At 41.3% G+C, this 12,615-nt stretch overlaps 1 protein-coding gene across 1 annotated transcript in view; it reads right to left on the bottom strand.

Moving 5' to 3' along the window:
• IFT140 (intraflagellar transport 140) overlaps positions 1-11,508 on the bottom strand; it is a 79,809-nt gene extending 68,301 nt beyond the window's left edge. Inside the window, exons 1-7 of the mRNA XM_021412126.1 lie at positions 11,067-11,508; positions 9,268-9,422; positions 8,089-8,310; positions 5,600-5,721; positions 4,803-4,945; positions 1,787-1,962; positions 606-697 (exon numbers count right to left, since the gene is read on the bottom strand). Coding sequence (XP_021267801.1) covers positions 606-697; positions 1,787-1,962; positions 4,803-4,945; positions 5,600-5,721; positions 8,089-8,310; positions 9,268-9,414 — 902 coding nt within the window. The 5' untranslated portion in view covers positions 9,415-9,422; positions 11,067-11,508. The remainder of the gene's footprint in view (positions 1-605; positions 698-1,786; positions 1,963-4,802; positions 4,946-5,599; positions 5,722-8,088; positions 8,311-9,267; positions 9,423-11,066) is intronic.

Genomic DNA, 12,615 nt, shown 5'->3' with positions numbered 1-12,615 from the left:
AGTTTAAAAAGAGTCAAGAAAAAGTACTTTTAAAACTATAGAACATTATAAGATAGCAGCATAGCAAAGTAACATACTTGTTTAAAGAATTATGGAAAGAAATTACTAAAATACTTGTGTTACATTGCAGTAATAGAGAAATCCTGAAAAACAAGCTCTTTTTCTTGTTGTTATTGCAATAATTATCATAAGAATCAGACAATAAAGATGGAAAGAACAGTAAAGTGGCTTTCTTACGCCAAAAAAACCCAAAAGCCACACAACCCAAAAAACAAAAGAGAGGAATAGAGAAAGGCACTCGGAAAGGAACCAGTCCAGGTAGCACTGGCTGATAAGATAAAAATACTTTGGAGAGAGGAAAATACATGGAGTTTGTTTTCTTCCTCAGGGATGAAAAATGTAATTTAGCTCCTTCTATTCTGTGAAGCAAAACAAGAGCATCTTCATTTTTTTGTTGTTTATGCAGATTGCCATTTTTGTTTCTATGTTTTTTTTTAAAAAAAGACACTACCACTTCAGTAAGAACTTCAGCGCTCTGCAGACCAGAAACTGCTTGGTTGGATTTCTCATGGGCAGGAAGAACAGCCTAAAAATGGGATTCTTACCTGAGTACTGCCTCACCCATTGCTGTAACAATAAGGCTGTGGTCTATTAAAATGATGTCTGCAGAATTACCAATCTTCCCACTCAACTTCACCTGTTAACAAAAATGAATCCAGGAAGTGACAGAAGGTAGAACCAACACGCTGAATGCCTAAGCATCTGACTTGTCCAGTGTGACCCCAGAGTTCAAACGTAAACCCTGACCTGTGTGATAATTCAGAGACCAAGAAGCAACCACCATTAAACTTATCAACTATAGGATGTATAAATTTACTAAAAAAAGTTTTGCAGTCAGGCAAGTAGGTAAGGAACAGTGTTTCTCCTTGTATTAGATCTGTGAGGATTTGATTAATATTGCGTTAAATGCAAAATACCAGATCTTACTTCTAGTCAAAAATAAGTAACAATTAATAAACAGCTGACACTCCTGTAACATAAAAGTGCCCACTCTTTTCTGAACTTAGATGAAGAAAATCAGAAAAAAAAAAATATGAAGGTCCTTCTTCACCCTCGAAGCAGTGTGCCCCAACAGTACAGCATTTCATCTGCTCGTTGAGTCAAGATGGCTGTACCTACTGGAAGAGGACAGTTTTGTTTTCAGCCCTATAAAAATAACAATGCAGCGACCCAAAAGTAATTCTGTGACTTGGGAGTTTCTGTTTAAAGTCTTCTGAGACTTCTGCAGCTGTAGAGGACGCTGTCACAAAGTGAGAACAAAACCATCTTTCAGATTTACAGAAAAAGAGCACATCACGGCGAGGAGGGTACTGCTCCTGCTAATCTGAAATAGAAGGCAACCGGGGATGATGAAAATGAGGACATATCAATATTATATATGTAATATTGAACTATTTCTCCACGAAATGTTTTAACAACCATTTGATTGTACTGAGTTTACAGATAGATTTTTAGAATATCACCTTTTAATTCAGTAAGACAAGTTAAAGAGTAAAAAAACTAACGTAGGATTACAATGAGAGAAACTAAGACAAAACTCTATAGCAAGACAAAAACCATCTTTCCAAGTTCAATAACAGACTTCTGTTTCACCTTTAAATGGGCACATGTTTGGTCACTGCAGTATTAACTGAGAAAAAAAAAGTTGATTCATTTCTGGGTGAAGGAAATAATAATGAAAAATCCTAAGAAGAGATTAAATACTGCAATTTTACTTTACTCTTACCTTCATGAGCTCCTTGGCATCTCCCTCGACAGTAACTGTATGCAAGGACAACAGCAGGTTCTCTGTTATTATAACTAAAGCATCTTTTTTCTCCATGAACAGAAGCTTCTGTACCAGGTTGTCAGCTGACAATACATGGCTTGTCTTTCCTTTCTCATTCACATAGTGCACAGAACCTGTAGCACACACAAACAAGTTACACAGCTCTTAGTTAACAGCTCTTGTAGCCATAAAAAAAAAAAAAAAAATCAAATCTGCTCCTTGCTACTCCAATAAAAGAGTCCTCGAGTGCCAAAAGAAAAATAACCACAACTGATGTCTCGCAGTTTGTCTCTGGATACAGACAATTACAACAGCTGACTGTAGCAATAAATCAAAATTATTCTCTTTCGCTCATCTAGAAAATCCAGATGCAAACCATTTAAATGGCATCACAAATCTTTTTCAATTAAAAATGCACCTTCTGCATGTGTGTGCAGGTATGTGAAGGCCCAATGATGGCTTCTGAAATCTACTGTACTCATAATTTGTGAAAGAAGGTAAGAATTACTACCATTTACAGCAGAGTTTAGATTACAGAAGCCTGCGCATATGAAGCTCCTCATTGTTCAAAAGCATCCCACCACACACTGCGAGCAGCTTTTCCATGTGGGTTTCACAAAAAACTAGGTATAGGAGGAATTAATCTTAAAAGGCAAACAGGATTGTGTCTTATCCAGGAACACTTAAAGCAGGGTGCACTATCTGCTTACATTGTAGTAACACCCAAGTCCTAGGCAGAGCTGTGCAGAGAAAAAACCTATAGCAGTCCAGCAGTTTGCAAATGGGATTACTGAAACCACCTGCTGCAATCTGACAGATGTCAGTGTTACATATATACCATTTCTTAACAAGTATATCAATGTAGCATTTTAATTCGCTGCAAATTTAAGAAGGCCTGTGAAATGAAACATGCCCAAAAGCAGCTGAAGTAGAAAACAAAGGTGTAAGACTGATCACTAAGGATCTATGCTGAAACGCTGTACCTACAGTGTAATATGATGTAGCTTTAAAGAATGTTATAATTTCCAAAACCCTTGCAAGCATTATCACTCTCTACACATCATCTATATTGCCTACATTAAAAAAGTTCCAAACTCCTGTCCCACCTGTCCTTATGCTGCTTAATTCCCTACCTAAAATAAACACTGAACTTTCTCTTGTTAAACAGTTCTCCAACGCAGCACTCCTTATCACACAGAGAGTTGCATTCATTATTGCAGTCATACTTGTATGAGTCTACCACCTACAGAATCTGGAAGTAGGTCACAAAGCATTCTTCACACCACGTTTGCAAGGCCAGGGAACAGATCCCTGCAGCTACAAACACGGGTCCACCAGCAGGAAGATCAGGAAGCCTTACAGCACTCACATTATGTCCCAAGACCCGCGCCAGCCATCTCAAATGCTCCGCACTGAAGATTTGTTGTGCTTGTGGGAACATTGCAAAGCAACCTTTTAAAACTGCTAACAACTCAGGCATCCTTTCTTCAGATCAGTATCTCACATCACATATTATCCAAATTATTATTATTAACTACAGCAATCAGCATTTTGAGCACAGCAATAGATCTAGGCTCGTACTCGAAACACAGGAGATGTTTTCTATTTTTTTGAGGCGCTCACTCCAATTTAGCTTTAAAAGATGCTGCTCTCCTGGTTTCAGTCAAGTCTGAGATCTTTTAAAACTGCATTAACAATGTTTAAAGCATTAAAAATTTGAAAGCAGTAATTTAATTCATTTTTATTAGACTAGTCTGTGATAAAAAAATCACAACCGTAGATCACATTTAAACGCTATGAAAATGTTCACCCATTCTGAGTGACCGCTGTCTAAAATAAGAACCGTGTCCAAAATGCATCAACCTCAGCAATGAGAAAGCTCAGAAAAGAAACCACCACTGCCCTATGGTAGGAAATAGAAGTTTAAACAGGAGGCCCGAGAAACAAAGAGAATTTTGAGTACACCCCCCTGCAAGACACCAAGTCCGTCTCTAGATGGAGATGTGCACCAACAGATGCTCACTTTCAAAGCAGCTGCTAACAAGCACACAGCTATTCAGAGATTTTCATCTTCTACATTTGTATTAAAAAAAAAAAAAGTCCTGTAACTCTTTTTCATTTGAATGGTTCATATTTAGTAAAGAAGCTTACACCTCACAAATGCAATTAAGGTAGAGCCCACTGCTGTGCAAGGCAAACATACAGCTAGACAATGTCACCCCAGCAACCATAAGGAAGTTAGTTATGCTGGTGTTAATTATGGGTCTCATTCCACTGTCATAATGAGCGTAAACACTGAATCATGCTGTAATTGAGCAGTGGAACTAGCATAACTTCCATGGATTTTTGGAGTAGTTACCACTTGAATGGAGAGGATTACGTACTCATGACAGTGATTGCCTCACTCTCTGGCTCTGCTCCCAAGAGATAACAGGTTAGCAGGAGATAAAAGGCATCATGAGAACGACTGAGTGGGAAGAAAACTAGTTGGTAATAAAACAGAACAGGGAAGAGTAAAAACGGGAGAGAGAGACATATGCCAGAGGAAGAAAGGATATCAGGAAGAAACCTAGAAAGGACAAACCAGAGAAGACTTTTTATCACCTTATGCAGAAGTATCATACCAAAGCACAGGGAGAAAAAAAATAAAAAAAGACATAACAGGAATATTTCAGCTTCATATAAATGCTGACAGCTTCTAATTTCACCTACGTTTTGGGTGTTAGAGATTGCTTTCCTTACACTCATTTCTTTGTTCACTTGACTAACTAAACACCTTTGGTGCTCTTTTTGGGGAGGACTCACCCTGAAGACGTTAACATTTCCATCATTGCATTCACTTCTTAGCAAACATTCTTCAACATTTATGAATACTCCCTCCAGCTGTATATATGAAAGTAGGACTTGCATTGAACTGTTTTGGACCACTAACAGGCAAGTTTACAGCAGCTTGGAAAAGTGTTTTTGCTCTTACCATCCATCAAGGTGATAAAGAAGGACAGTCCCTCCTGCAGTCCTATTTTCAGAGGTGCTTCTGTTCCAGCTTTTCTCCAGTTAAACATATCCAAGGCTTTCTCATCACCACTCACAGCAGCTTTTGCCAGCTGTAGGAAGTCTCTGCAAACAAGAGATACTTCATTTCCAGTGCCCTACATAACAGAGTACATTCCATCCTAAAGAAAGGAATGCATATTTCATAGTATTGCAAAGGCAGAAGAAAGACGTTTCGTACACTGGTTGGAAACCAACTAACCCCCAAAAGATATAAAGCTTATTTAGCACCAGCTTTCACTTGTACTGCTTCACCTTTCTTTCTCCCCTTTAAGCATTATTATTTTTAGAGAGATGTGAAACATCTGCATTTTTCTTTTTTTTTTTTTTTCTTAATACTACTAATAGCTGACCACTATTACTTGCTTGGAGAGAAAAGACATATTTAAGAACTCAGTTATTCTTGCCAATAATTTCATAGATATCTGTTTCCAGTGTGCTCTGTGCTTTTCTAATCAGCAAACATCACTAATTGTGAAGAACTAAAGAAAGAAGAACAAACAGCAACAGTGAGAAGGGTGTTGACAAAATGAAGATTTGTTGCTGCATACAGAACACAGCCTCTGTTGCAACCAGAGAGGAAGATAAACTTGGAACCAGAGGACAACTAGGACAGTTTTGTATTTTTATGATTTTTTAAACGCTCTGTGAATGGGCTTTTCTTCCTGTGGCACAAGAGAGAGCTGGTCCACCTGCACTCTGGCAGGACACTCCACTTACTCGCCAGGAGGGGGTGGTCGGAAGATGCAGTGAGACAGACATCTTCCATACTCGTGTTTCAGCACGGGAGGACCTTGCACTCGACCTCGCTGGTCCATTCTCCATAGAAACAAGATGCCATGCTTAAAAAAAAAAAAAAAAAAAGGCAACGGTTAATTCATCTCACATTGCACATACATGAGGATCCAGACTCTTCCTACTCAGCACAAACAAGAATGTCATTTTAGTGATGGAGCAATACCTCCCTTTCGTTTAACTGGCATACGTTATTTACTCTCCTGTACAACTAAAAAACAAGAAACAAAAATGTTTTTGGTTTTTTTTTTAAATTACATTATTTGCCTATTTAAAATCAAATTATCTAAAAATACTTGTTGGCTTTATCGATTCTTAGTAAAATGACACTGCCAGAGCAATTAAGTGGAACAGCCTTGTTTCCTGCTGCAGGTATTTACTCAACTAGCTCTCTTTCCACTTTTTATCTTGCAAGTAGTTTAGTTGATAAATGAAAAAAATATTAAGTTACAGGAGAGTAAAGCTTAAGAAAAGCATCCCTGAGTATGCACATAACTGATATAGACAAGCACGGGCCTATGCAGGGCCCACATTAAATCACACAATGCATACGATTTGTGCAGGTAAAGAATTTCCAAAGTTTGGAGCCTTCCTTTTGTTTCAGACAGCAGCCATCTGAGTACAATGACATTTCACTCTTCAAAACAACTTAATTAGGAGAATCACAAATTAAAGAAAGCAAGGCTAGTTAGCTAATTAATGCAATAGTACTCGATGGAAGTTGGTGCTGGAAAATAATGATGCCCCATCTCTTTCAGACTGATTTTAAAAGTTTTTTTGAGCAACAAAACTTCTACCATTTCTCAATGATAGAGCTTCATAGCCCTGCAGTCTGTCCTTTCCCTTAACTACATTTGTCTGACTTTTACCTGCTTACCTGACTCAAAACAGAACTTCAGTCTTACAAACAAACCTCAAAATTGTTCCTGAACATTATTATGACAGGTTACACTCTTAAGATTTCATTTGAATATAAACTGAAATTTATATAATCAGTTTATTTGAATATAAACTGATTTCAACTGAATATAAAAGCTAGGGATAAGACAGTGAGTATATTTTTCTGTTCAAATGCAGATGCTTTCTATAACATGTATTTGCAGCATAGGTGAGAACTATCACACAAACAAACTCAATTTGTGACTTTTTCTGCAAGCAACAACACAAGCACACACCGAAGTGCAACCACTGTGCAAATCTTAGAGCCTGGCACAGATTTTGGAGACAACAAGCATCTTGCAGTGCATTAAACTATGGATGAAGAAGGCAGAGATGCAAAAAGCCATCAGCATGTCATACACATTAACAGTCCCACAAGCTGACCTACGCTGCAGCTTCACAGCCGGAACTTTATTTATTTTTGTTATTATGCTCACACTTAGGGAAGCAAATGGCATTTGGATGTCCTCTGTGTGAGCACTGCATGAACAAAACCACAACTTGCAATGCGAAGTTCAACCTCATTTTGCTTCGTTAATACAGACAACAAAAGGAGTGGTATTACTGCCTCTAAGAATTATCACCTCTGTCTTAAGAAGACTTACAGCGATCCGGCACCAAAAATCAACTTGAAGAAGTCTGTTCCTAAGTGCAACCTGAATGTAAACAGCAACTACATTAACATATTCTCCACATAAACTCTCAGCTGCAGTTTGTTATCCTTTCTTTGGGCAACATTTCCTCTTTTCTAATTAAGAGGATAAATCCAGTTGCAACTCACAATTTTTAATTTCTGTCAAACGCAGCAAGTGCAACAGAATTTTACCAAGAACGATGTAAAAATCACATTTCCCTCCAAATCACAGGTCAAAATCCTAAAAGAACAGAACTAAAATTCTTAGACACGTTCAGGTTTATCAGAAAGAATGTAAAAAAGCACGTTGGCACCATATGCTCATTCAAGAATTGCCAAGATCAGAATCTTCTATGAAAACTTAGTCCTGAATCTTAGATACTCTATTGTTAGAATCTCATTTCACTATATAAAAGACAATAAGCTTATTGATAAAGACTGACATTTCAAGCATTTCCAAAACATTTTCCATACAGTAAGTTCAACTTGTATTAGTGTATTGTTAACATGCAAACTTCCTGCAAACACAGGCGCAAATAATTCAAATTGTCCACACCTCAAACATTCCGTGCATCAAACAGCCCAAAATCCTGGCTTACTGCTCTAACCAGCGAGGTTAGAGAAGCTCAATTAAAGGTAAATTGAAAGAACTGGACAGAAGTTAACACAATTAGATTTGTTTTCACTCCCTAACCATTTTAATTTGTACCTAAAGCAAGGAAACGCATCTGTTCCCTGCTTCTGCAACTATTCCTTCCCTTAGCAATCCATTCCATAACCCTTTCCATCACCGGGCATGCACTGTCTTCCAGATCCAAGGTTTGACAGCGGAGCTGCTTACCCTATCACCAGACACAAGGCGGGAGCCATTGCTACTCCAGTTCAGGATGGTAATTTTGGCGTTGTGATTTGGCGGCGCAGCGTGGAGCTCCTTGTCTTGTTTGTTAACTATGACAACTTCCCCAGTCTCCCAGCCGGCCGCCAGGATCAGTCTGGAAGGGTGCCAGGAAAGCGACGTGACCTGAGAGCTCCTCTCCACATGTGTGTCGGGCACGTGCTCTCCCTGCAAATGGAAATAAAGTGCAGGATCAATACAAGAATGCAGCTAAACAATCGGATTTTCTTGCCAGCCAACAAGATATTTTCTTGTCTAAAAGAACTGACGTGTAACGGAACATCTGGTAAGACACAAGTGGCTACACCAAGTATTTGTGGCTATTTCACACGCATAGGTGTGCTACAGCGTGCAGCACATCCCCTTGAAAATATGTTCTGAAAACACAGTGGCATTAAGTGACTGCTTCACTCTGCTTTGCCAGGCTATTCCTCCTTCACAGTGTGCACAAAGAGCTCTCACCATACATCAGACTTGGATTCCTGTAAGAATATGACAGCCCCCACCACAATTCAATTTAAAATAAATAAATAAAGCTCTTCACCGAGAATACAATAAACTAATGCTTAAATAGCTCCAAAAAGTAGGCTCTCCTCTGTGCATAGTTTGATGCATTATTTCAGGCAAATTGTTTAACACCTCCATATATTTATTTTCCTATTTGTCAAATGTGGATGACAGTTTTCCATAAAGCACTTTGACAATTATGCATTTTATAGACTACTCATATTAACAAATGTCAATGTTTTCAGGACATCTGCTGTACCATTTCCCTAAGTAACACAGATTCTTATTTTCCCCTGGAAACTGTGCAAACTGAAGTGCTACCCGAGCCACTCGTGCAAAGCTTATGAGAGCAGGCACAGCAAATACCTGTCTAAACCCTCTCAGATGGCACAAGCTGGCTCTAGCAAAACAGCTCAGGCTCAAGGGGAAGAATGATTTTTTTCAATGCTCATTTCTGAGTACACTTCATTCACATAAAAGTTTAAAAAGAGAAAAAAGAAGCATGTGACCACTCTATTGTTAAGCCTAAAAAGCAAACTGGTAAGCATCACCAGTACAAGTTGGAACTGCAGATGTACATAATGCAAAAGTGAAGTTTCAAAGCTGCTGCTTACTCACCTGCTCCAGATAGATATCCACACAGCCTCCCGATGCTGTGCTGACAGAAGCAACTGCCAGGAGAGGATGAATGGAGTGCCATGTTATAAGAGAAGGGGAGGCAACTGAATCAGGAGCTTCTGTTCGGTGATCCACGTACACAGCCATAGCAGAAGCTGCCATGAGAAAAACAGGTATTTAACAGGGAAGTATGTGAAAAACAGGGAGAAAAACGAAGCTACCACATCACTATCTTACAGCACTACGTACTGAACATTAAAAAGGTCAAAGTGGTATTTTTAAAGAGTAGCAAGGAGTACTGAGCCTTGTAGCCCATAGATCCACAGTGTGCACAGACTAGCACCTGGTTTCTCAGTGGCTTACACTGATTTATTTCAGAGAACACACTGGCAAGCTCAGAGTTATTTCAAGAGTATTTCTAGCACTTCATATCTGAAGAGAACAATGTGTAGAGTGATCTCAGGCTGTGAAGTCCCACATCTGAGCTTTCTTTCAAAATAATCTTTAAAAGCTGTCACCATTTTGGAGCTTACACCGCTGGAATCACAAGACAGATAGGTTTAAATCATGCAAGACCCATACAACTTAACTACATCTGAATGAAAGCCCTCAATAAGTGATGGTTTTCCAAGGAAAACAAACCTGAAACGGTGCACTTCTCAGAGCTTTCTCAGAAATGAAGAGGGTCACTTGGTCTTTGAAAGTTTACATATGGAAATTGTTTTTGGGATTTGCATTGTACAATCTCATTGGCTTGGTTTAAAAACAAACAGCCGGAGACAACCACCTTTTAAGCACCTCAGTTATTAGCAAAAATGCTAAGACCTGAGAATTAAGAAATTAAAATAACCCGTCAAAGGTTTAAACAGTTCCCTTGACATTTCTGGGGATGAAGGTCTCTTAAGAACAGCTCAGCCATGGGTTGTTAACCTGTAGGCACATGCAGGTACAGCAGATTTGCCCAGATCACCAATCAGACACAGACAGAGGATGTAAACTGGACACAGAAATTCTTTTAAGTCTCTTCAGTTTAAATATTCCATCTTTGCTTAAAACAAACATTTTGCTTTAAGAGGGTTGTCTTCTCCCCCCCAAAAAGAAAAATCAAATCAGATTCAGCACCTTTGATCAGATGTGTTAGAAAGGTAGGCAATGTTTTCAAATAGCCTGGTGGTTCTGTACCTTGCCACTGACATTGTCAGCAACATGAACTACACACAGGCACCAAACCAACGTTATGTTTGCCATCATCTTGGAAATTCGTTATCCACCTTTACTGCTCAAAGAAGAAAGTGAAAAATGAGGACTGCCTTCCACAAGAGCTTCTGGCATGCCACAACCTATTTTTTTTCCAAGGTTGAAGAGAGAAGAATTTCTCACAAAGTTCAGCAGTGGGTTGGCATAGAAGGTGATCAAGCCCACCTATCTGATCTGTTTAATCACAGAATGGCTTAGGTTGGAAGGGACTTAAAGACCTCCTGTTTATAAGCTCCCTTTAAGGACCGAAAGGCCACAACGAAGTCTCTCTTCTTCATTAAATAAGTCCAGTTCCTCAACCTTTCTTCATAGGAGAGGTGCTCCAGCCTCTGAGCACCCTCATGCCCTCCTCTGGCCCCGCTCCAGCAGCTCCCATCCTTCCTGTGCTGGGGGATCCCGAGGGCAGAGCACAGGGGAACAATCCCCTCCCTCGCATGGATCAGCGAGGATATCGGTGATGGACACTTCTGAAACAATGCATAGAAAATGCAACAGAGAAAAGCAGAGGGAGATTCAAAGTCATTCTCTGCCCCCGTTCCTACCTTGCCAGAGGCCCAGCCGCGGTCCGGGCGGCCGTTCCGGCACGGCTCGGGGCGTCAGGAGCCCGGGGACGCCGCACTCGGAGCTCTGCCGGCTCACAGCGCATCCAACACCGCTGACGCGTCCATTCGGCTCCCGGACCGAAGCAGGAAGGTAGCTGTCGGGAACTTGGGCCAGAGGAGCCGTGCTTGGCTGCACCTACCAACCTAGGCGCGTTACAATTTTACTACAACTCACAGTTGTATGAAAAGGGGAAGATTATCCCATAACGTGGCGTGACGACACGCGGTGCTCCCGGAGCGCTCCCGCCCGTGGGGCAGCGCTGCCCGGCACGGCCAGGGGAGGTTCCGCCGGGGCAAGGCCCGGCCGCCGCCGCTCAGCCCCGCTGTGCCCGACTCCCGACTGAGGCCGCCCCGCGCCCAGTGCGGGCCCGCCCCGCGCCGGAGCCTTCGCCGCACGGCGTTCCCGGAGCCCCGTCCCGCGCAGGCCGGGCCCGGAGCCGCAGCGCGCTCCCGCCCGCTTCTTGCCTGCGGCGGCCGCGCCACCCCAATCCGCGCTCGCTCCGATGCTCCCCGTTACCCCTGACAACGGGGAGGGCCCCAGAGCGGAAACTCCCGAAGCGAAGCCGAAGAGCGACGGAAGCAGCCGACGCGGGGCAGCCGGCACATCGCAGGGAGGGGCTCGCAGCAGCGGCCCGCAGCCGGCCCTGCCCCCGCTGGAAGCCGTGTTCAGGGCTTCATGCTGTTCGCCTTTTCACCAAGGTATACATCAGTTACTAGGACCTTTCACACAGAAAAACGTCAGTTTTGTCAGAAAGCAGCACTAGGTGGGAGGTAGGATTGCATGAGCACGCGCTGCACACCTTCCACACCTCAACAGGAATAAAAATAATCTAAAAAACGTGGACCATCTTTGCTCAAGTGACCATTTTTACAGCTTTTGCAATTACCCGATTCCACTGCTAATGGAAGTTCAGCCAACGCCTAAATTACACATCCCTAGTTGTGCAGATTTAGTTGGAAATTGATGTTTCCTAACAACATTCAGCAGAGAAGCCCTGCTGCTATAAGGTGTTTATATCCTATCAGAGAAATAAACAGAGCATCATCTTAAGATGCTTTGATCACTGCCTTCATGAAAGATGCCCGATTAGCAGCTCTGAGGTCCCAAGACGTGCAAAGAAGAGGCTCAGCAGCACGGTCACACACGGTGCATTTCATCCCTTCCTCTAAGGGCTTGACCTCAGCTGCTGAGAGAAAAATAAAGCCGTGTGATTAGGCAATTCCTGTTTAGTAAGACATGAAGGATTAACAACAGACGTCTGACCTTTGGTTTAAATCCTCTTACCTGAATGGGAAATAACTGCTTTAGAAACACTGAAATCATTCATCATCATTTGCCAGATTATTCAATTTAAGAGTCTTTTCAGAACAGGCGTGTTATTAAAATTAATAGCTAAGCAAGTAACCTAAAAGGATGACACCTGCTTTGGTGATGGCTTCTACACCCAAGAATTTTGAAAAATAAGTTAAATGTTGTAATTAGCACAAA

Source organism: Numida meleagris, chromosome 13, assembly GCF_002078875.1.
Source record: "Numida meleagris isolate 19003 breed g44 Domestic line chromosome 13, NumMel1.0, whole genome shotgun sequence".
In the NCBI taxonomy this organism is placed as follows: Eukaryota; Metazoa; Chordata; class Aves; order Galliformes; family Numididae; genus Numida; species Numida meleagris.
Note: the sequence above shows the minus strand (reverse complement) of the source record. Positions and strands in the feature narration are given on the sequence as shown.